Below are 23,949 nucleotides of genomic sequence, written 5' to 3'. Positions count from 1 at the left end.
GTTGAAGGATCCTAAGGGCAAAAACTGAACTACGCAGGAAGCATCAAAAGAAGATGGAAGGAATACACAGTCAATATACTAGAAAGAACTGGTCAATGTTCAACCATTTCAGGGGGCAGCATACAATCAAGAACCGATGGCACTGAAAGAAGAAGTCCAAGCTGGACTGAAGGCATTGGTGAAAAACAAGGCTCCAGGGTTTGAGGGAATACCAGCTGAGATGTTTCAACAAAGAGATGCAATGCCGGAAGTGCTCACTCATCTATGCAAAGAAATTTGGAAGTCAGCTTCCTAGACAACTGACTGGAAGAGATTCATATTTGTGCCCAATCCAAAGAAAGGTGATCCAACTGAATGTGGAAATTATCGAACAATAACATTAATATCACACTCAAGTAAAATTTTGCTGAAGATCATTCAAAAGCAGTTGTAGCAGTATATCAACAGGGAACTGCCAGAAATTCAAGCTGGATTCAGAAGAGAACATGGAACAAGGGATATCATTGCTGACGTCAGATGGATCTTGCCTGAAAGTAGAGAACATCAGAAAGATGTTGACCTATGTTTTCTTGACTATGCAAAGGCATTCAACTATGTGGATCTTAACAAATTATGGATAACATAATATTGTGAAGAATGGGGATTCCAGAACACACAATTGTGCTCACACGGAACCTGTACATAGACCAAGTGACAGTCGTTCAAACACAAGGGGACACCGCATGGTTTAAAATCAAGACAAGTGTGCGTCAGGGTTGCATCCTTTCATCACACTTACTCAGTCTGTATGCTGGGCAAATAATCTGAGAAGCTGGACTATATGAAGAAGAACAGGGCATCAGATTAGAGGAAGAATCATTAACAACCTGCGTTATGCAGATGACATAACCCTTGCTTACTGAAAGTGAAGAGGGCCTAACGAACTTCTTGATGAAGATCAAAGACCATAAAGCCTTCAGTATGGATTACACCTCAACATAAACACAACAAAAATCCTCACAACTGGACCAATAAGTAACATCATGATAAACGGAGAAATTACTGACGTTTATTTCACTTTACTTGTATTCACAATCAATGCCCATGGAAGCAGCAGCCAAGAAATCAAATGAGGTATTGCATGGGCAAATCTGCTATAAAAAAACCTCTTTCATGTGCTAAGAAAAGCAAAGATGTCACTTTGTGTGCCTGACCCAAGCCATGGTATTTTCAATCACTTCAAACACATGCGAAAGCTGGACAATGAAGAAGGAAGACTAAAGAAAAATTGATGCCTTTGAATTGTGGTGTTGGTGAAGAATATTGAATATAACACGGACTGCCAGAAAAAGGAACAAATCTATCTCGGAAGAAGTACAGCCAAAATGCTCCTTAGAAGCCAAGGATGGCAAGACTTTGTCTCATGTACTTTGGACGTGTTATCAGGAGGGATAGGAAACCCTGGTGGTGTATTGGTTAAGTGCTACAGCTGGTAACCAAAGGGTCAGCAGTTCAAATCTGCCAGGCGCTCCTTGGAAACTCTATGAGGCAGTTCTACTCTGTCCTACAGGGTTGCTATGAGTCGGAATCAACTCAATGGCACTGGGTTTGGGTTTTTTGGTTTTATCAGGAGGGATCAGCCCCTGGACGTCATGGATTGAATTATGCCCCCCACAAAATGTGTTAATCATTTTGGCTGGACCATGATTTTTAGTATTGTGTGGTTGTCGTCCATCTCGTGATTGTAATTTTATGCTACAGACGATTAGGGTGGGATTATAACACCCATATTAAAGTCACATTCCTGATCCAATGTAAAGGGAGTTTCTCTGGGGTGTGGCCTGCACCACCTTTTATCTCTCACAAGATAAAAAGGAAAGGGAAGCAAGCAGAGAGGGAGGACCTCAAACCACCAAAAAAGCAGTGCAGGAGCAGAGTGCGTCCTTTGGACCCAGGGTCCTTGCACAGAGAAGCTCCTAGTCTGGGGGAACACTGATGAGAAGGCTGACAGAGACAGAAAGCCTTCCCCTGGAGCTGACATCCTGAATTTGGACTTTTAGCCTACTTTACTGTGAGGAATTAAGCTTCTCTTTGTTAAAGCCATCCACTTGTGGTATTTCTGTTACAGCAGCATTAGGTAACTAAGACACTGGAGAAGGACATTACACTTGGTAAAGCAGAGGGTCAGTGAAAAAGAGGAAGACCCTCAGCGAGATGGAATGACACAGTGGCTGCAACAATGGGCTCAAACACAGCAACAACACTGAGGATGGCACAGGACTGGGCAGCATTTCGTTCTGTTGTACACAGGGTCGCTATGAGTCAGATCAGACTCAACGGTACCTAATAACTGTAACAACATAAGAATAGAGAAAGAAGTATGATTTTATCAAGTGTGAAAGGTTAAAGAAAAGAAACCAGGAATGTTATAAACAAAGAAGAAACCTTTAAAAACAAGTTGGTCCTATGGAGCAGCTCTACTTTGTAACACATGGGCATGTCTTGAGTCAGAACTGACTCTATGGTTTGTTTTTTTTTTTTTTAATTTGGTTTTGGTTGTCTAAAGAACACAGTTTTCATCTGCCAGACTGACAACAATTAAAAGGATTGATACAGCCCAATAAAACAGGTTTGAGTTTGTTCCACAATACTCTGGTGCAGGAAATATTACATTTGCCTAAATCAAACTAAACTTGGCTACAAAACCTCACTCTCCAGGATTGTAAGAAATTCAATCTCAGTCATGACATGGAGGGCTTCTCTCTCTTTCTTGAAGATCATACTAAAGCCCTGGTGGATTATACATTCCAGGAAAAAGGGGGCAGGGTACTGAACTTCTGTTCATGATGGTCACCACCAAGATGTTCATTGTTCCAGCTGCCAAGATCCTTCAAAGACACTGACTCCACTCCCTGCATGATGCCAGACTTAGAAAGGGCTCCAAAAATCACATCGATGAACATTCTGTCTTCTAGAATCAAGAAGTCACCCTACCATCTCACCCCAAATTTACTGGCACTAATTTAAAAAAAAAAAACAGGGAGTAACAAATGTTTGAGAGGTTGCGGGGAAAGTGGAACTCTTATGCACTGCTGGTGGGAATGAAAAATGGTACAACCACCAGGGAAAATGATATGGAACCTCTTTAACAAAAATCTAGAAATAGGAATAGCAGTCCCATTCCTAGGAATGTATCCTAGAGAAGTAAGTCCTCTCACATGAATATGCACACCCTTGTTCACTGCAGCATTATTCACAATGGCAAAAAGATGAAAACAATTCATCAACAGATGAATGGATAAACAAATTATACTATATACACACAATGAATACAATGCAATGATAAAGAACAATGATTAATCTGTGACAGATCTTACAACACGGATGAATATGGAGGACATTATGGTAAGTGAAATAAGTCTATCACAAAAGTACAAATATTGTGCAAGACCACTATTATAAAAACTCAAGAAAAGGTTTACGCACAGGAAAAAACAATCTTTGATGGTTACGAGGGAGCAGAGTACCTGGGAGGGAAATCACTAACTAGATAACAGAAAAATGTTAACTTCGGTGAAGGGAAAGACAACACACAATATAGGGGAAATCAGTACAACATGACCAAGGCAAAAATCACAGAAGTTTCCTAGGCACATCCAAACATATTAAGGGACTAAGTTACCGGGGCTGAGGGCTGGGGATCATTGTCTTAGGGGACATCTAGGTCAATTGGCATAACATAGTTCATAAAGAAAATGTTCTACATCCTACTTTGGTGAATAGCATCTGGGGTCCTAAAGGCTTGCAACCAACCATCTAAGATATGTCTTTGGTCCCAGCACATTCGGAGCAAAGGAGAATGAAGAAAAACAAAGACACAAGGTAAAATATTCATCCAAAGGACTAATGGGACCACATGAATCACAGCCCCCACCAGCCTGAGCCCAGAAGAACTAAACGGTGCCTGGCTACTACCACCAATTGCTCTGACAGGGATCACAACAGAGGGTTCTAGACAGAGTGGGAGAAAAATGTAGAACAAAATTCAAATTCACAAAAAAAGGCCAGAATTGCTGGTCTGACAGAAACTGGAGGAAGCCCCAGGGCTATGGCCCCCGGACACCCTGCTAACTCAGAACTGAAGCCGCTCCTGGAGTCCACCTTTCAGCTAAAGATTAGACAGGCCTATAAAACAAACCATAATAATACATGTGAGGAAGTTCAGTCAAGTATACGAGACCAAATGGGCAACACATTCCCAAAAGCAAAGATGAGAAGGCAGGAAAACTGGATGAAAGGACACTGAGAACCTAGGGTGGAAAGGGAAAGTGGGAGAGTGCTGACATGTTGCAGGGACTGCAACTAATGTCACAAAACAATATGTGTATAAAATTTCTGAATGAAAAAACTGCGCTGTAAACTTTCACCTAAAAAACAAAACAAAACGTCATCCTATCTTTTTTTTTTTTTTTTATCAGAGGTCAGGGTAAAGTGCATGAATGCCCACCCACTGCACCTTCCCCCTCTTCTCACCACCAACAGACAGATGCAGCGAGGGTAAACGAACATCCACCTGCCATTACTTCCTCCCTCCCCCTGCCCAGGAGGAAGTGGAGGTAAAGCCACTGTGTAAATGTCCCCCTGCCACACCCTCTACCACCCATACCTCCCCACCCTGCAAACCAGCAAGAGGAGAGGAGTATGCCCCCATTCGCCCACCACACCCACATCAGCCACCCCACCAGCATGGAGAACATCATTCCCAGCTCCTGATTACATCAAACTGAAGACAGAGGCCAAAACCAACCAATCCACCCTCAGCTCTCCCGCAAGCTCAGTGAACAAAGACCCAAGCTCCCACACCTACCCAACACTCCACCTGCTCAAAGACAGGTACAGAGGGCTCTAGCACAGCCAGTCCAAAGATCAGAGCACCACTCCAGCCACATCTGCCAGAAATCACCCATATAAAACAAACAAAAGAACAAACAAAAGAGGACCCAGCAAATAATTATACAAATAAAATACAAATACAATAACCCCTTAATGTTCTGGAGACAAAGGACGATAGCAAACCACCCGAAGAAGCATGACAAGATAGCTCTAACAAGTGACCACAGAAAAGAACCAGATATTCTCCCTGAGGAAGAAAAGGTAAAGGAGCTTCCTGATAAGGAATTCAAAAGGCTTATGTATAGGGACCTCAAAGGAATCAAGGACCACACAGATAAAACTATACAGAATACAGTCAAAACCAAGGAATACACAGACAAAACACTAGAAAAATTCAGGAAAACAATACAAAATGACAAAACAAATAGACAACTAAAAATGATACAGAAACAGCAACTAGAAATCCAGAAGCTTAACAATAGAACAGCAGAAACTGACAAATCCAGAAGCTTAACAATAAAACAGCAGAAACTGACAACTCCATGGAAAGTCATAGGAATAGAACTGAAATAATGGACGACAGGATTAGCAGAATAGAAGACCAAGCCCTTGACACTAATCTGTTCGAGGAACAATCAAGAAAAATGAAAGTTGTATGAGAGGCTTACTTGATTTGTAAACTTTCACTTAAAGCACGATAAAAATCAAAAAAAGAAAAACGAAGAAAGCCTAAGAGTTTTGTGGGACACTATTAATAGGAATAACTTTTGCGTGATTGGAATTGCAGAAGGGAAGAAGTCAACAAAAAGCACAGACAGAAATGCAGAAGATATGTTAACTTCCCCAACGTCAGGAAAGATGAGAAGATAACTATACAAGAAGCACTAATGAACCCCATACAGGATAGATCCCAAAAGAAGAACACTGAGACATATCATAACCAAACTTTCCAAAATCAAAGACAAAGAAAGAATCCTGAAAGCAGCTCAGAAAAAACAAAAGATCACCTAAAAAGGGGTGTCGATAAGACTAAATTCTGATTACTTGGCAGAAATCATACAGGCAGGAAGGCAATGGGTTAATATATATAAAACCGCCAACCAAGAATTGTTTATCTAGCAAAATTATCCTTCAAATATGACCGCGAAATTAGGACATTTCCAGATAAACAGAAATTGAAGGAATCTGTAAAAACCAGACCAACACTACAAGATATACTACAGGGAGTCCTTTGGAGAGAAAACTAACAACACACCAGACAACTTGAGATTAAAGCACATGACAACATCAGGCAGATCTCAGCCCAGATAAAGAACTCTCAAAAAATAAAATAAAGCTTAAAGATGGAAAACAGGGAACCAAAGACATTAATCTACAACTGACGACAACTTCAAAACACAAAGAGGGAATAGAAGGTGCAGGTTTAGAACTTCCACATGGAGAGGAAGTCAAGGCGGTATCAAGAAATAAATTACTGCTTTAAACTTAGGAAGATAAAGGAAAATTTCAGGTAACCATACAGAAAGTCAACAAACTTACTCATTGAAATATAAAAGAAGAAAATCAAAAAGATTCAGTACACACATGTCATAGATTAAATTATGTCCCCCCCAAAAATGTGTGTATCAATTTGGCTGGGCCATGATTCCCAGTATTGTGTGATTTTTGTATATGTTATAAATTCCGCCCCTGTGATGTTAATGAGAGAGGATGGACGGCTGTTGTGTTAGTAAGGCAGGACTCAACCTACAGGACTGGATTGTGTCTTGAGGCAATCTCTTGAGAAATAAAAGAAAGAAGCCAGAAGAGAGACAGGCGGACCTCATACTACCAAGGAAGCAGTGCCAGGAGCACAGCGCGTCCTTTGGACTTGGGGCGCCTGCGCAGAGAAACTCCTAGACTTGGGGAAGATTGATGAAAAGGCCAACAGAGAGAGAAAACCTTCCCCTGGAGCTGACACCCTGAATTTGGGCTTCTAGCCTACGGGGCTGTGAGAGAATAAACTTCTCTTTGTTAAAGCCATCTACTTGTAGTATTTCTGTTATAGCAGCTCTAGATAACTAAGACAACACAAAACCAAAAATGACAAAGGAGATGAAATGACATGCCACAATTAAAAAAAAAAAAACAAAAAACTCAGCACAGAAAATTAAGTGGAATGAAAAAACTCACCACAAAAAAAAAATCCTAAGAAAATGACAGCAATAAGCTCATACCTATTGATGATGACACTGAATGTAAATGGCCTAAATGCACCAGTAAAGAGATGGAGAGTGGCAGAATGGATAAAAAAAACATGATCCATCCATGTGCTGTCTCCAAGAGACGAACCTAAGACAAAAATATAAATAAAATTGAAACGATGGAAAAACATATCTTTTTTTGCTGAAATAATGAGAAAAAAAGCAGGAGTGGTAGTATTAATCTCTGATAAAATAGATTTAAAGCAAAATTCACTATAAAAGACAAGGAAGAATATTCTATAATGATTAAAGGGTCATTCCACCAAGAGGATGTAACCATAATAAATTTATATGCACCCACCAACAGAGCTCCAAAACACATAAAATAAACTCTAACAGCACTGAAAAGAGAAAGTGACACTTCCACAATAATGCTAGGAGACTTTAACACACCACTCTACATGAAGGACAGAACAACTATAAAGAAATTCAACAAGGACACAGAGATCTAAACACCACAATCAACCAACTTGACCTCACAGACATATACAGAGCACATCACCCAACAGCTGCCATGTACACATTCTTCTCCAATGCTCATGGATCATACTCCAGAATACACCCCACTTTAGGCCACAAAGCAAGTCTCAACAAATTCAAAAACATGGAAATGATACAAAGTGTCTTCTCTGAGTACAACACTATAAACAGGAATTAAATTTCCATTAAGGAATGGAAACTAAATAACACCCTGCTTAAAAACTACTGGGTAACAGAAGAAATGAAAGATAAAATTTTTTAAATTCCTAGAATGAAATGAAGACAAAAACACAATATACCAAAACCTCTGAAACAGAGCAAAAGCAGTGCTCAGAGGTCAATTTATTGCAATAAATGCATACATCAAAAGAGAAGGACAAAAATCAAAACATTAACCCTACAACTCCAACAATTAGTAAGACAGCAGCAAAAGAAGCACAGTCACCCGAAGAAATGGAATAATAAAAATCAGGGCAGAAATAAAATGAAACAGAGAACAGGAAAACAATACAAAGAATCAACAAGACTAAAAGCTGGTTTTTTGAAAGGATTAATAAAATTGACAAAGCACTGGTCAGACTGACAAAAGAAGAACAGAAGATGCAAATAACTCAAATAAGAAATGATATGGGTGATATTACAATAGAACCAACCGAAATAAAAAGAATCCTAACAGAATACTACGAAAAACTGTACTCTAACAAATTTAAAAACCCAGAGGAAATGAACAAATTTCTAGAAACCACCAACCTACACTAACACAAACTGAGGTAGAAAATCTGAACAGACCCATAACAAAAAAAGAAATTGAAGGGATCACTAAAAAAATTCCCAACAAAAAAAAAAAGCTCCAGTCCAGCTTCACTGGAGAATTCTACCTAACATTCAAAGAGTTAACACCAATTCTACTCAAACTATTTAGAAGAAGAAGGAATACACCCAAACTCATTGTATGAAGCCAGCATAACCCTAATACCGAAGCCAGGCAAGGACACCACTAAAAAAGAAAACTACAGACCACTATCCTTCATGAATACAGATGCAAAAATTCTCACCAAAATCCTAGCCGAGAGAACACAACAACGTATCATGAACAAAAAAAATCAAGTGGGATTCATACCAGGCATGTAAGGTTGGTCCAACATTAGAAATCAATCAACATAATCCACTACATAAACAAAACAAAGGAAAATAATCACATGATCATATCAATTGATGCAGAAAAGGCATCTGATTAATACCTATTCCTGATTAAAACTCTCAGCAAAACAGGAATAGAAGGGAAATTCCTCAACATAATAAAGGGAATTTATACAAAACCAAGGCCAACCTTACACTTGACGGAGAGACTCTGAAAGCATTCCGCCTGAGAACGGGAACCAGACAAGGATGCCCGTTATCACCACGCTTATTAAACACTGCATTGCAAGTCCTGGTGAGAGCAATAATGCAAGAAAAGGAAATAAAGGGCATCTTCACCTGGTAAGGAAGAAGTAAAACTATCCCTATTAACAGATGATATGATGCTATACATAGGAAATGTTACGGACTCCAAAAGAAAGCTACTGGAACTAATAGAAACATCTAGCAAAGAGACAGGATACAAGATTAACATACAAAAATCAGCTGGATTCCTATACATTAACAAAGAGAACTGCGAAAAGGAAATCAGGAAAACAATACCATTTGTAATAGTTCCCAAAGAGAGAAAATACTTAGGAATAAATCTAACCAGGGATGTAAAAAACTTATACAAAGAAGACTACAAAATATTACCACAAGAAACCAAAAGAGACTTACATTAATGCAAAAACGTACCATGCTCTTGGATAGGAAGATTTAATAATATCAATACTACCCAAAGCAACGTATAGATATAATGCAATCCCAATCCAAATCCCAAAGCATTCTGCACCGAGATGGGAAAACTAATCACTAACTTTATATGGAAGGGAAAGAGGCCCCAGATAAGTAAAGCCTTATTAAAAAACAAGAACAAAGTAGGAAGCCTCACACTACCTGATCTCAGAACCTACTACACAACCACAGTAGTCAAAACAGCCTGGTACTGGTACGACAAGAGACACAAACCAATGGAGTGGAATTGAGAACCCAGGCATAAATCCATCCACCTATGGACAGCTGATCTTTGACAAAGAACCAAAGGTTACTGAATGGGGAAATGAAAAATCTCTTCAACAAATGCTGCTGCCAAAATTGGATATCCGTTTGTAGAAAAATGATACAGGATCCATACATAAAAATTCAAAATAGATCCAAGTCCTAAATATGAAACCTAAAACTATAAAGATCATGGAGGAAAAATTAGGGACAGCACTAGAGGTCCTAATATATGGCATAGATCGCCAAACATAACTAAAAATACACACATAGAAAAAAATGAACTAGACAAATGGAACCTCCTAGAAATTAAACACTTATGCTCAACAAAAGACTTCTCCAAAAGAGTAAAAAGAGAACCTACAGATTGGGAAAAAAAAATTGACTACAACCTATCCAACAAGGGTCTAATCTCTAAAGTTTATAGAAAACTTCAACACCTCAACAACAACAAAAAAGACAAATAATCCTATTAAAAAATTGGCAAAGGAAATGAACAGATATTTCACCAAAGAAGACATTCAGGCTGCTAACAAACATATGAAGAAATGCTCACGATCATTAGCAATTAGAGAGATGCAAATCAAAACTACAATGAAATGTCATCTCACCTGACATTACTGGCACTAATCACAAAAACAGAAAATAACAAATGTTGGTGAGGATGTGGGGAGATTGGAACTCTTACACACTGCTAACAGGAACGTAAAATGGTACAATCGCTTTGGAAAACAGTATGGCGCTTCCTCAAAAAGCTAGCAACAGAAATACCACATGATCCAGCAATTCCACTCCTAGGTATATACCCTAAAGAAATAAGAGCCGTGACATGAATAGATATATGCATACCCATATTCACTGCAGCATTATTCACAATAGCAAAAAGGTGGAAACAACCTAAGTGCCCATCAACAGATGAAAAGATTAACAAACTCCGGTACATACATACAACAGAATACTATGCAACGATAAAGAATAGTGACGAATCCACAAAACATCTCACAACGTGGTTGAATCTGGAGGGCATTACACTGAATGAAATAAGAATCACAAAAACACAAATACTGCATGAAACTGCTTTTATAAAGTGACAACAAAAGACTTAAACACAAGAAAAGAAAGATTCTTCAATGGTTACCAGGGATGAGTGGGGAGGAAGAGAAATTTGCCAAAGAGATAGTAAGTATGAGATAATACCGCTGAAGGGAAAGGCAATACACAACACAGGAGAAGCCAGTACAACATATCTAAGGCAAGAGAGGACACTGAGAGGAATGCAGGAATAAAGGACAACCATGGTGGTGGCGCAGAAACTCTGGTGGCGTAGTGGTTAAGTGCTTAACCCAAAGGTCAGCAGTTCAACTCCACCAGGCGCTCCTTGGAAACTCTATGGGGCAGTTCTACTCTGTCCTACAGGGTCACTATGAGTCAGAATTGACTCGAAGGCAATGGGTTTGGCTTTTTGTTTTCATATGGTGGTGGTGTCGTGGTTAAGAGCTATGGCTGCTAACCAAGAGATCAGCAGTTCGAATCCACTAGCCCTCTCCTTGGAAATTCTACGTGGTAGTTCTACTCTGTCTGATAGTGTCACTATGAGTCAGAATCGACTCCATGGCAATGGGTTGGGTTTGGTTTGTACAGTAATTGCTATAGCATAGACAATCCTGCAACAATAGAATCAACAAACAATAATCTATCAATTGATACACAGATTGATATGCCAAGAGGTGAGGGAGAGGGTAAGAGGGCATACCCATCGGCATATACAGGTTTGGTGGTAGAAATTTCTAAATACATGACTGTAGGTGCTCCTCATGTGTTAATATAGACAATAGAGCACACAAGTGGCACAGTCAGGGAAACCTCTTAGACATAGCTAAACACCTCATGGGCTGAAGTTCAGAGGCTCGAAGGCAAAGGACCATAGACTCAGGGAACATCTATATCAATTGGCACAACATAGTTCTTAAAGATAGTGTTCTACATCCTACTTTGATGAGTAGCATCTGGGTCTTAAAAGCTCGAGAGTGGCTATCTAAGATACAACTATCAGTCTTTTCTAGTTTGGAGCAAAGGAGAGGGAAATATACTAAAGACCCAAGAAAGCAATTAGTCCAAAGGACTAATGGACCACATGAACCACAGCCTACACAACCCCAAGATCAGAAGAACTAGATGCTATATGGCTACCACTATTGACTGCTCTGACTGAAACTACAATATATGGTCCCAGACAGAACGGGAGAAAAATGTACAACAAATGATCAAATTCACAAAAAAGGCCAGACTTACTGGCGTGACAGAGACTAGAAGAACTCCCGAGACTGGCCCCCAAACACCCTTGTAACTCAGGCTTGAAGCCACTCCCAAAGTTTACCTTTCAGCCAAAGATTAGACAGGCCTATAAGACAAAGAATAGCACATGTGAGGAACTTGCTTCTTAGATCAATCAAGTATACAAGATCCAATGAGTAACACCCACCCAGAACAAAGATGAGAAGGCAAGAGGAGACAGGAAAACTGGATGAACGGACACGGTGAACCTTGAGTGCAAAGGGAAAGAGGGAGAGAGCTGACACAATATGGGATTACAGCCAATGCCATGAACAATTTGTGTGTGAATTTCCTAATGAGAAACTAACTTGCTCTGTCAACTTTCTCCTAAATCACAATAAAATAAATAAATAAAATGGTCTATGCAGCAAAAAAAAAAAAAAAAAAAAAAAAATTTTTTTTTTTTTTTTTAAAGATTAAGGATGTTTCAGAAAGAAAACTTTGACAGGAGTTTAAAAAGGGAAAATTTTACTCACTGCTCACTCCATAAACTCCATTATCTTCTACTTCTTTACCAATTTTATTTTCTTCACGACACTAATCATTTGAAGCTCATTCATTCACTCACTTATTCATTGGTCTCTTCCTACTAGAATGTTAGCTCTATGAGAGCAGGGACCTTCTGTGTCTTTTTCACTACTGTCTCCATAAAAAAAAGCACTTAGAAATAGTGCTTGGCTCCTTCCCCCTTTCTCTGTCATTGCAGTGAGTACAGCGCCTTCTATCCTCAAGTAACTCTGGGATCCACCTCCAGGGCTCCACTCCCACCACTGCAAGCCCCAAGTTCAGGATCCCGGGGCCTGCTTTGCCCCCTGGGCCTGGCGAGTCATGGAGGCTCGGGGCTTCCTGTGAGCAAAGGCACTGCGAGACTGGCAGTGCACCTGGCCCCGCCAAGGCAGAGGCTTCAGGCCCAGTTTGGCTCACTTTGGGATGTCATGAAACTTGCACTTGTTCCTTCCAAACACCCTCACACCCTCTCCAATGCCACTTTGTTTCCTCTCTTTCCACCCCACAGCAATTTCGAGCTGCAGGACATCAGGCCGCATAGGAGCTGAGAACCCAGAACAGATGTCCACTGGCTCGGTACTGCCCAGAGACCACGGCCACGAAGAAGGCCAACCCTGCGTGATAGCTAGAATGGTGCCCCACCAGCAAGAGGGAGCGGAGGGCATGTGGTAGCATGGCCCAGCTTCCCAGAGGCCGCCCAGAGATCTTCCTCGAGGGAGTGGACACTCCCCCCTCCACAGCTGTTGCTGCCATGCCCGCCACCTCCTTAATGCGCAAAATAGTCAGAGAGTAAATTTTTTACTATTATCATAAATGCGAAATATTAGATAACCAGATAGTTGATAAGTGAGGAGTCAGTGTACTTTACCTACATCTTGTAAATTCAAGGGTGCCAATGCTAACGCAACTGCTTAACATCCTCACGATTCTTATCTCCCACTACTTTCCTGCATAAATCCTCCACTCTAGTAAACTCTTTTATTTTCTGTCACCTCAACACACCTTAGAATTTGGCTTATGACATCTCTCTTATTTACCTTCCACTTCAATCCTATCACTCTTCAAGGCTCTGCCTAAACTCTCACTTTTCTCTCAAGCTTCTCTACTAACCATCCAAGCTCACAATGATCTCTCCTCCTCTGAATACAGCATTTATCTGTATCTCTCAAGTAACATGAAAAACACATTGCAATAAGCTTTACACGTCGTAGTTCCTAACTATAATATCATTAATAAAAAACCTGTTGCCATCAAGTCGATTTTGACTCACAGCGACCCTATAGGTCAGAGGAGAACTGCCCCACTGAGTTTCCAAGGAGCACCAGGTGGATTCGAACTGCCAAACTTTTGGTTAGCAGCCATAGTTCTTAACCACTACAGCCACCAGATTTTCCAAGCAAGTGCTAAAACAAATACTACTTTGTATCACTTAAAGTTCCTAACAAAGTACTCTGCATGTAATTAAAATCTGAAACTATCTAGATGTAGTATCATCTGATAACTTAGTAACTGGCCTGGCAAGACACAAACCATGTAATAAACACTTAATGACATAGTCCTTTATGCTCCTCTTTTCCATTCTCCATTCTGACCTAGTTACTAAAGAGGTGACAGTCACCAAGACATGTGCTCACCTTGCCTGTAAGCAGACCTTAGCCTTTTCTTCCCATCGCTCGGACACTGTAAGGAGCTCCTGTAGTTCAGCCATTGCTTTCTCCACAGCATGGTGGGGCGCCAACCCCACCCCAGAGTCAATCAGTTTCTTCATGACATCCAAAGTGACTTGCTGTGGATCTGATAGGGTCAGTCTTACTTCATCCAACCATCGAGCCTGCTGTAGCTCTTGCTTCAGTCGGGGTAATTCAGGTAGTTCCACATAGAGACTAGAGCCCATGTCTATCAACATCTGGAGTTTGGAAGAGTCTGGGGTTTCATCCATCATTGCCTCCTGAGCACGTTCATGGAACTCTTCCACATCATCCAGCAAATTCTGAAAGGGTCAAAACAAAAACAGAAAGCAAATTCCAAAGATACAAAATTAGTATGGAATGGACATAGTTCAGGCAAGCCAAAGGACAACTGATAAACCAACTCTAGACCACCTTATGATCTCACCATCATAGCACCAAATAGGTATGATAGTTAGAAGCATACATATGCTTCTCTGTAATTACTTCTATAGTCTTATTTATAAAATAACTATTTAATGACTGCTGACTCAGATGCAGGCACTGTTCTAGCCACACAGTATTGAAAGAGACAAAAGTCCCTGTCCTCAAGGGACATACATTCTAATAGAGGTGGCAAGACAATAAACATATGAATAAAATGTTTACAGTTCATCTTAAGTGCTATGACAATAAAATAGGGCAACATGATAGAAAATGACTAGAAAGGTAGGGGAGCATATTACTCAGCTAGGGTAGTCACAGAAGATAGGACCTGAAACTAAAATGAAGAGAAGGTAGTGGTGGGAACCATATGAAGATCCGGAGGATGGGCAGTTCACACAGAAACCCGTGGCAGTCGAGTCAATTTCAACTCATAGCGACTCTACAGGACAGAGCAGAACTGCCCCACAGGGTTTCCAAGGAGAGGCTGGTGGATTCCAACTGCCTATCTTTTTGTGAGCAGCTGAGTTCTTAACCACTGCACCACCAGGGCTACAGTTCACACAGAGCAAACAGTAACTACAAAAGCCTTAAAAGTGGAATGAGCTTGGTGTATTGGTCCAATTGCATGAGGGGAAGCAAAGTGGGTGAGTGAGAAATGTAGCTGGGGAATAAGCAGAGGTCAGATTACACAGTACTTTGGAGATTATAATGAGTATGGATTTCATTCTAATGGCTTTGGGGAGCCAGGGGAGAACTGCAACCACAGGGGAATGATAGGATCTGATTCATAGTTTGGATGATCACTCTCACTACTAAATGAAAAACAGACTGCAGAGGAAAAAAGTAGAAGAAGGGAGACAAGTTAAGAGCCTGTTGCAGTAATCCAAAACACAGATTCTAGTGCTTTCCAAACCCATTCCCGTCAAACTGAATCTGATTTACTGCAACCCTACAGGACAGAGTTGAACTGCCCCATAGGGTTTCCAAGGCTGTAATCTTTACGGAAGCAGACTGTCACCTCTTTCTCCTGCGGAGCAGTTGGTGGGTTCGAACCGCGGACTTTTTGGTTAGCAGCTGAGCACTTAACCATTGTGCCACCAGGGCTCCTTCTAGTGGCTCAGAATACAGTTTAAGCAATGAAGGTAATGATAAATGGTTGGCTTTGGGATATATTTTGGAGGTAATTTAGAGACTGGATGTGGAATATAAGGAAATAAATGAATCAAGAACTCTGATTCGCTTAACTCATTGCAAAGCTGTTAAGATGCCTTTTAGTTGGCTAAATGGAAACAGTATAAACTATGCTCTAAGTTACTAGAATTTGTCCTCTGGATTACTGCAACAGCCTCCTAACTGGCCTTCCTGCTTCTACTCTTATCCCCTGCAGTCTATTTTTCACTTAGTAACCAGTGATCATCTAAAATATGAATCATATCACATCACTCCCCTGTGGTTAAAATTCTCTAGTGGTTCCCCAAAGCAACTCAATGTACAAGTCTACAGAAAAGAAGAAAAGCAGTCAGAGCTGGAGATGTGGGAGTAAACAGGATATGGGTGATATTTAATGTCACTGGACAAGTAAGATATTAGGAGAGTGTGCACCTAAAGTAAAGAAACGGCTGAGACTCCCAACATATTCCCACACTTAGAAGTCAAGCAAAGAAGAAAAAGTATAGCAAAAAAAAACTAAAGATGCCAATGAGTCAAGAAGAAACTAGAAGAATAAGGTATCACAACGTTTACAGAAGAAAGTGTTTCAAGAACAGTGGTCAACAATCAACATGCTCTTCTGAAATGGAATAAGATAAGAACACAACTGATACTAGATTTCTCAAGTTGATGATCTTAACAAACTATTTTAGACACTCTATCCATTCCCCAAAACACAAAAACAGACACCAAGCTATCAAGATATTACTAATTGGCTATGCAGATTAATATATTTGATGTGTACTTTTGAGTTTTATATATTCATTAAACCATCACGGTCCTAGTAATTTTAGAACTGTGCAATTAAAAAAAAAAAAAGGTACTAATAATTCACTGACACATTCAGATTCTAACTTCTTACACTTCAATGACATCTATGCTAAATAGAGGTTCTGACCTAAAATAAAGAAAAATTATAAAGTACTCTTGTTTTTGTGTGCCATCAAGTCAATTCCGACTCACAGCAACACTATATAACAGAGTAAGACTGCCTCCATAGAGTCTCCTAGGCTGTAATCTTTACAGGAGCAGATCACCAGGTCTTTTCTCCTGAGCAGTGGCTGGTGGGTTCGAACTACCAACCATTCAGTCAGCAGCCAAGCACTTAACCATTGTGCCACCAGGGCTCCTAAACTAGCCTTAGTCCCAGAATTTTAAATGAGGAATAAAGTCTAAGAATGATGCCATGAGATTCTTACTACTTACTAAAAACCTTAAATAGCAGAAAAGAAACAAACCTAAATAGCAGCCCACACCACCAAGGGGGTTACCCAAGACAAGAATGTAATACTCCACCTTTACTTGCCGAGCTTGGCTGATGACACACGGAAGACTAAAAAGTTGTTGGACAAAGGCCTTCAATTCCTCCACTGTAAGTTTGGTCCGAGTTCTCCCACTATCTGGGCTCTGCCTGATGCGAAATAATATTGAGATATAAGCAAGAAAAATTCACAATCATTCTGATATCAAAGGAGCTTCTAATCTCTTTAGAATTCTAGCCTAAGCAATCCTAAGTGCTTGAGGGATTCCACTGAAATGGCGGAAATAAATGTTTTAGCTCTTTAGTTACTGATTCAAAGATTCAACTTTCCAAGTTACAGTTCCTTTAAGAATAAGCAAGGCATACTTCTATTAAGTACTGAATATTTCAAAACACCAATAAATTTCTGACAGTGAACTATAAAGTTCATAGGTAAAACCATGAACTAAAATCTTTATCTCAAGAAAAAGTAAGGATTAAAAACTACATCCTTTATCTCAAGATGCTATTATGTGGAATAAAGGTCTTTAATCTGACTTAGGAGACAATGAACCCCTGAAACTGATTTAAAATTTTGTGTTTAAGTGCATTTTTCTAAGAAAAGAGTCCCTAAGCTTTCATCAAGTTCTTCAAGAGGGTCAGTGACCCAAAGAGAAGTTAAGATCCACTGATCAGTGTCTCTAAGAAAGGTTCTCTGATAAAATCATAGGTAAAGCTATTTACAAAGTAATTTTAAACCCAATGTGAACTGCTACAGAAAAAAAAAAAGCCATCCAGGTACAAGGAACAAGCTGGAATGAATATGAAACAATACCACAGAAAATGTAACACACATGAATTACATCGAGTCAAGGGTACATACTTGTATGCCTTTTAAATAGCCTCCTCTGCATCCTTTACCCTCATATTCAAAATTAGTCTTTGCTGCTACCTGCCTTCCGCCTGTAGTACCTAGTAGCAGACAGTTTATACATCCTGTTTTCCCAGATAACCTTAGTTCATTTCTTTATTTACAAATCTTTATTGTACACCTACTGTGTACCAGGCACGGCACAAAAAAATACAGCGATAAAAACAGACAAAAGTCCTTAACGTTCTAGTCCAGTGCACATTCTAGTGGAGGTGGAGAGGAGGCGATAAATAAAGTTATCTAGTGTATTAAGAGCTGGTAAGAGCTAGAGAAAAACAAAGCTGGAAAGAAGGATTAAAAGGTTGCATTTTTAAAAAGGATCGTCAAGGAAAGCCTCACCAAGAATCTGACATTTGAAAAAAGACTTGAAAGAAGTGAGGAAGCAAGCCACCTGGATGTGTATGGGAAGAAAGCTCCAAGCAGAGCAAACAGCAAGTGTGAAGGCCCTAACATGTATATGCCTAGCCTGGGATGTACGAAGAACAGCAACAGGAAGACAGTTGTCAGAGGGCAGTGAGAAAGAAGGGAAAGTAGACTGAAAGGGGATAAGAACGAAGCAGTATTGGGAGAGGGAGAGACATGGCCACAGGGGTCAAGGATAATGTCCGGCCTCATAGGCCACAGTTACAATTCTGTCTTTACTCTGAAAGAAACAGAAACCACTGGGAAATGAAACTCTTCTTAGTCTTACCTATGTTTCTGCTTTTTGCTCAGAAGCAGCTGAGCCACAGAAGCACATGTCTCAGCTTCTTTTACAGCATCCCTGAGTTTTCGAAAGAGATCATTCTCTGGGTATTTCCTATCCTCAGCATCTTCTAGCATTACTCGTAATTCAATCAAATCTGTAACAAATAAATAAAAAGTCATGCAGCATAACCACAGATATAAAAAGCCATTCTAAAATCTTCACCAATCTCTCTCAAGAGAGTCATCAACCTATTAGTAGAAACACATTGCAGCTCTAAAAATCTCTCCACTTCAATAAAATTTTGTGACTAGGTGGTCATTCCTAATCCATATAGAAAATTTCTCTCAGGTAAGGCAATTTCTCTTTACGAATAAGTCTTCTATGATAGTCCACTGGTAACAATGGCTCCCCCAAATATACATCTACTGCAAGTTAGCTATTAGTCCCATTTTATTGGTTTAAATTAAGATTCTCAAATAGAAAACTAAACCTATATCCAATCAAACCATTAATCTCAAATTTCGTATGAAGCCTTGGATTTTTCATTAATGGAGCGAAAACACATAAAACAAAACAAGGCCTCTTTTAAAGTGACAATAATTTCAGTGTATATATGCAAAAGGAGGAAACTTTACCTTTCTTGTGGTTGAAACTGGCAGATAATGCTTCTGTAACACGATTGACCCAAGTGTCATAGGACTGTGCCCTGACTTTCACACCATATAGCAGAGAAGGGAGGTCTTCTAGTGGGTATCGGTATCTAGGGAAAAAAATAAATAAATAATTCAAAAACCAACAATAACTTGAAAGTAAATTAAGTTTCAATACAATCAGCTCAACAAAAGTACAATAGCCAGGGAATGGAATCTTGGTTCATAAAAAAAGAAAATCAATAAACCCCAGAGACTGCTGATGCTGGGAGAGACAAGGAACATGTGAAATAAACTGATAAACTTATTTTAGCTGCCAAGTTTAGGGTCAACGTCAGAGGGCTGGGCCTAGAGCAGGGAGGCAGGTAGGTGAGGAGAAGTTACCAAAGACAGGGAAGGAAATAACTAAGAAAAACATTACAACTTGGTTTTACAAAATACTTGTGGATACCTAAGACACTTCTTCTGCATAGGGCAGGGGCACAAATCGGTTGGATGGTAGAGACACACAAGCCGCTCAGGATTACAGGAACATGTGAGAGCAGAGAGAAAACATGTAGTTCTGCATGCTGAACACTGTCGTTCATCATCAGGAACAAGTTCAAATACTTCTTCTTCTGACATCAAGACACCCTGAAATATAATTTATGTCACTAGGTCAGTTCTTTCATGCATCAAAGAACCTAAGTTATTAATTTTTTTTTCTATGAGTAGATCTCCGATTTAAGGCATAAACACAGAAGGTACGATGGTACAACATCAAAATGCTTCCCAAAGTTAATTATTACTAATTTTTTAAAAATGAGCAAGAGAGTGGAATTAGTCAGCTGCAAAAGACAAATATTGTATAAGACCACTATTCTAAGAACTCAAGAAACAGTTTAAACAGAGAAGAGAATATTCTTTGATGGTTACGAGAGGAGGGAGAGGGGTTTTCACTAATTAGATAGTAGATAATAACTATATTAGGTGAAGGGAAAGACAACACACAATACAGGAGAGATCAGCACAACTGGACTCAAACCAAAAGCAAAGAAGTTTCCTGAATCAACCGAGCCCTTTGAAGGCCACTGTAGCAGGGGTGGGAGTTTGGGGACTATGGTTTCAGGGGACATCTAAGTCAGCTGGCATAATAAAATCTATTAAAAAAACATTCTGCATCCCACTTTGGAGAGTGGCGTCTGGGGTCTTAAACGCTAGCAAGCAGCCATCTAAGATGCATCAATTGGTCTCAACCCACCTGGACCAAAGGAGAATGAAGAACACCAAAGACACAGGGTAATTATGAGTCCAAGAGACAGAAAGGGCCACATAAACCAGAGACTACATCTGCCTGAGACCAGAAGAACTAGATAGTGCCTGGCTATAAACGATGACTGCCTTGACAGGGAACACAACAAACAACCCCTGAGGGAGCAGGAGATCAGTGGGATGCAGACCGCAAATTCTCATAAAAAGACCCCAAATTCTCATAAAAAGACCATACTTAATGGTCTGACTGAGACTAGAGGAATCCCGGCGGTCATGGTTTCCAAACCTTCTGCTGGCACAGGACAGGAACCATCCCCGAAGACAACTCATCAGACATGAAAGGGACTGGACAGTAGGTAGGAGAGAGATGCTGATGAAGAGTGAGCTAATTATATCAGGTGGACACTTGAGACTGTGTTGGCATCTCCTGTCAGGAGGGGGGATGGGAGGATAGAGAGAGTTGGAAGCTGGCAAAATTGTCACGAAAGGAGAGACTGGAAGGGCTGACTCATTAGGGGGAGAGCAAGTGGGAGTATGGAGTTAAGATGTATATAAACTTATATGTGACAATCTGACTTGATTTGTAAACGTTCACTTGAAGCTCAACAAAAGTTAATAATAATAAAAAAAAAAAAAAGACCAGACTTAATGATCTGAGACTAGAATGACCTTCTGTTAGCCCAAGACAGGAACCATTCCTAAAGCTAACTCTTCAGACAGGGACTGGACTAGACTATGGGATAAACAATGATACTGGTGAAGAATGAGCTTCTTGGATCAAGCAGACACATGACACTATGTTGGCATCTCCTGTGTGAAGGGGAGATGAGAGATAGAGGGGGTCAGAAGCTGGTCAAATGGACACGAAAAAAAATAAAGGAGGGAGGGAGTGTGCTGTCTCATTGGGGGAGAGCAATTGAGAATACATAGCAAGGTGTTTATAAATATTTGTATAAGAGTCTGACTTGATTTATAAACTTTCACCTAAAGCACAATAAATTTTTTTTTTTTTTTAATGAGCAAGAGTAATAAACTCTGGTATCTAAAAATGTACATTTGAGTAATAAAAGTATAAAGAAGTAAAATTAAGTGAGGACTATTAAAAGTCAAAACAGTTTTTTTAGGGGAGGGAAGTATAATGGGAGATGCTTTTGCAGAGGCTAACAAAATTCCATTTCTTGACCTGGATGGTGATAAGAACGTTTACCATATAATAATCCAGGAAGCTATGTTTGCTTTATGTGGTTTTGTCTTCTTTAAAAAACAATTTTAAAAAATCATTACTGCCCCCAGGAACAATGCACCCTTCAACTAGAGAAATCACTAATCTGTGATCTGAAAATAACATTGATATGCACAAACATATGCTAAGGCAAAGAGTGTAAAATTACTTAAAACTATCCAAATCAAAACATAATCTACTTCAGCAAGACATCAAAAAGAAAGCGAAATTACTTTCTGTATACCAGTTCAAGAAAGTAAGAGCATTTAAAGTGCATTTTACCAAGATTTCCTATGAATATACAAGGGCTCTCTTTAAAGTTTCTGCTTACTTGAGCAAGGTACTGTAAACCCAATTCTGCTATGAAAGCAAGCTTTTTCCACTTAAACAAGGTGGGAACCTGATAATTTATTCACTGACAGACACAATTCAGTTCTTTCATCATACATTTTGTTTTTGACATCAGTTTTAATCTAGATGCCTGCTGGCTGTACTCTCATATCTTCCCATTTCTCACATTACCACTTAGTATTTTCTTTAAAAACTATTTTTATACAAAAATGGTTCTAAAACACCTTGTAGGTGTTTCTTAGTTCATAAGAATTTGCAGTTTCAAAACAACTGACAAAGCAGAGGACATTAATATACTAACTAACAAGTCCTGGCTGCTTTAAAAAATTTTACATTTTATTAGAACACTGTTATGGATTGAATTGTGTCCCCCAAAAATGTGTGTCAACAATTCCCAGTACTGCAAAAGAAAAAAAAAGATTCGTTTTTGGGAAATGCTATATATTACATCTCTCCTACCTTAGAGATTAACAATGGATACCAGCATGTTAAAGGATCAAAGAAGTTTTGCAGTAAAGAACCTCACTTACCTTTTCTGAACCTATCATTTCCCAAACTCCTCTAATTTTGGAACAATTTTTCCTTTTAATATATTCTAATATGTTTAAAGCTTATGTTCCTGAGAATACACTTTGAAAAATCTTCAATTATTAGGAAGGAATGGAGAGAAGAACAAAGTTCTTAAAAGGCTATTTGAAGTAATTCAGGTGAGAAAATTAAGGAATAAACAGGATGGCAGCGGTAAAGAAAAAAAAGGGGATACTGACTCTGGCACTTACTGAGACAATTAGGAAGGGAAAATGGTTGTGAAAAGAATAGAGGGGGAAGCCATGATATTCTATTCCAGCTGCTGAAAGTGAGATGACAAAAATTTAAATAGAAGTGTATAGTGGGCACTTGGACTACAAATGGGTGACTGGACATATTGCCTGTTTCAAAGGGACAACAAGGTGAGAAATGAAACTACAGGACTGATAATAGCTGAAAGAGTTAAAATTCTAAGAAGGGATGAGAATTCCTTGAATGGCTCAAAAGGAGAGAAACAAAAGTCAAAGGCTGAACCCTGCAAACACTGGCAGTTGGGAAAGATGAGGAAAAAGATAATACCAGAAGTGATTGGCAAATGTGATCAGAAAGGCTGAAGAACCAGGAGAAGTACAACAAAGTGTTAGGAAAAGAAACCAAAGAAGCAATATATAGTGCAATAGATTTCATGGTGATGGAAGACACAAAGGACCGTTGGACTGAGCAATAAAGCTGAAACTAGTAATTGGAGAGTTTCTTAAGTATGATGGGAACAGAATGACAGTGATGATAAGAAAATAAAGAGGGAATCAGGGCACTGAAAACTTTTCTCAAGATAGCAAAGACCAGTGCACATGCAAAGAACAGAGATAAGTACCTGGAAATAAGGGCACGGGTAAAGCTAAGTTTAAAGGAGAAGTCAAGAGAGAAATTTGGTTAAAGTATCATAAATAATATGGTAGAGGATTAGAAGAGGTGATACTAAAATTATTGTGGAACATGGAAAATAACCTGTTATAAGCCTGAAATATGAGAATACACCACAGAAACTCATTTCATGAGTCTCTACCACTATACTTTAACTTAAATCTTCAAAAGAAAGACTCCAGGCAATGGAAAAAGGAATCCCATTTTTACTAGTCATACAATCAAAACAAAACTTTTAAGAATATAGGCATAAAGTAGGAATATTAACTGTCAGGTTGTATATG

At 39.4% G+C, this 23,949-nt stretch overlaps 1 protein-coding gene across 1 annotated transcript in view; it reads right to left on the bottom strand.

Annotated features, from left to right (window-relative positions):
• KDM5A (lysine demethylase 5A) overlaps positions 1–23,949 on the bottom strand; it is a 113,852-nt gene that overhangs the window by 26,669 nt on the left and 63,234 nt on the right. Inside the window, exons 15-19 of the mRNA XM_049882155.1 lie at positions 19,841–20,022; positions 19,375–19,499; positions 18,743–18,893; positions 17,177–17,291; positions 14,192–14,547 (exon numbers count right to left, since the gene is read on the bottom strand). Coding sequence (XP_049738112.1) covers positions 14,192–14,547; positions 17,177–17,291; positions 18,743–18,893; positions 19,375–19,499; positions 19,841–20,022 — 929 coding nt within the window. The remainder of the gene's footprint in view (positions 1–14,191; positions 14,548–17,176; positions 17,292–18,742; positions 18,894–19,374; positions 19,500–19,840; positions 20,023–23,949) is intronic.

The sequence above is a fragment of the Elephas maximus genome, chromosome 4, assembly GCF_024166365.1.
Source record: "Elephas maximus indicus isolate mEleMax1 chromosome 4, mEleMax1 primary haplotype, whole genome shotgun sequence".
In the NCBI taxonomy this organism is placed as follows: Eukaryota; Metazoa; Chordata; class Mammalia; order Proboscidea; family Elephantidae; genus Elephas; species Elephas maximus.
Note: the sequence above shows the minus strand (reverse complement) of the source record. Positions and strands in the feature narration are given on the sequence as shown.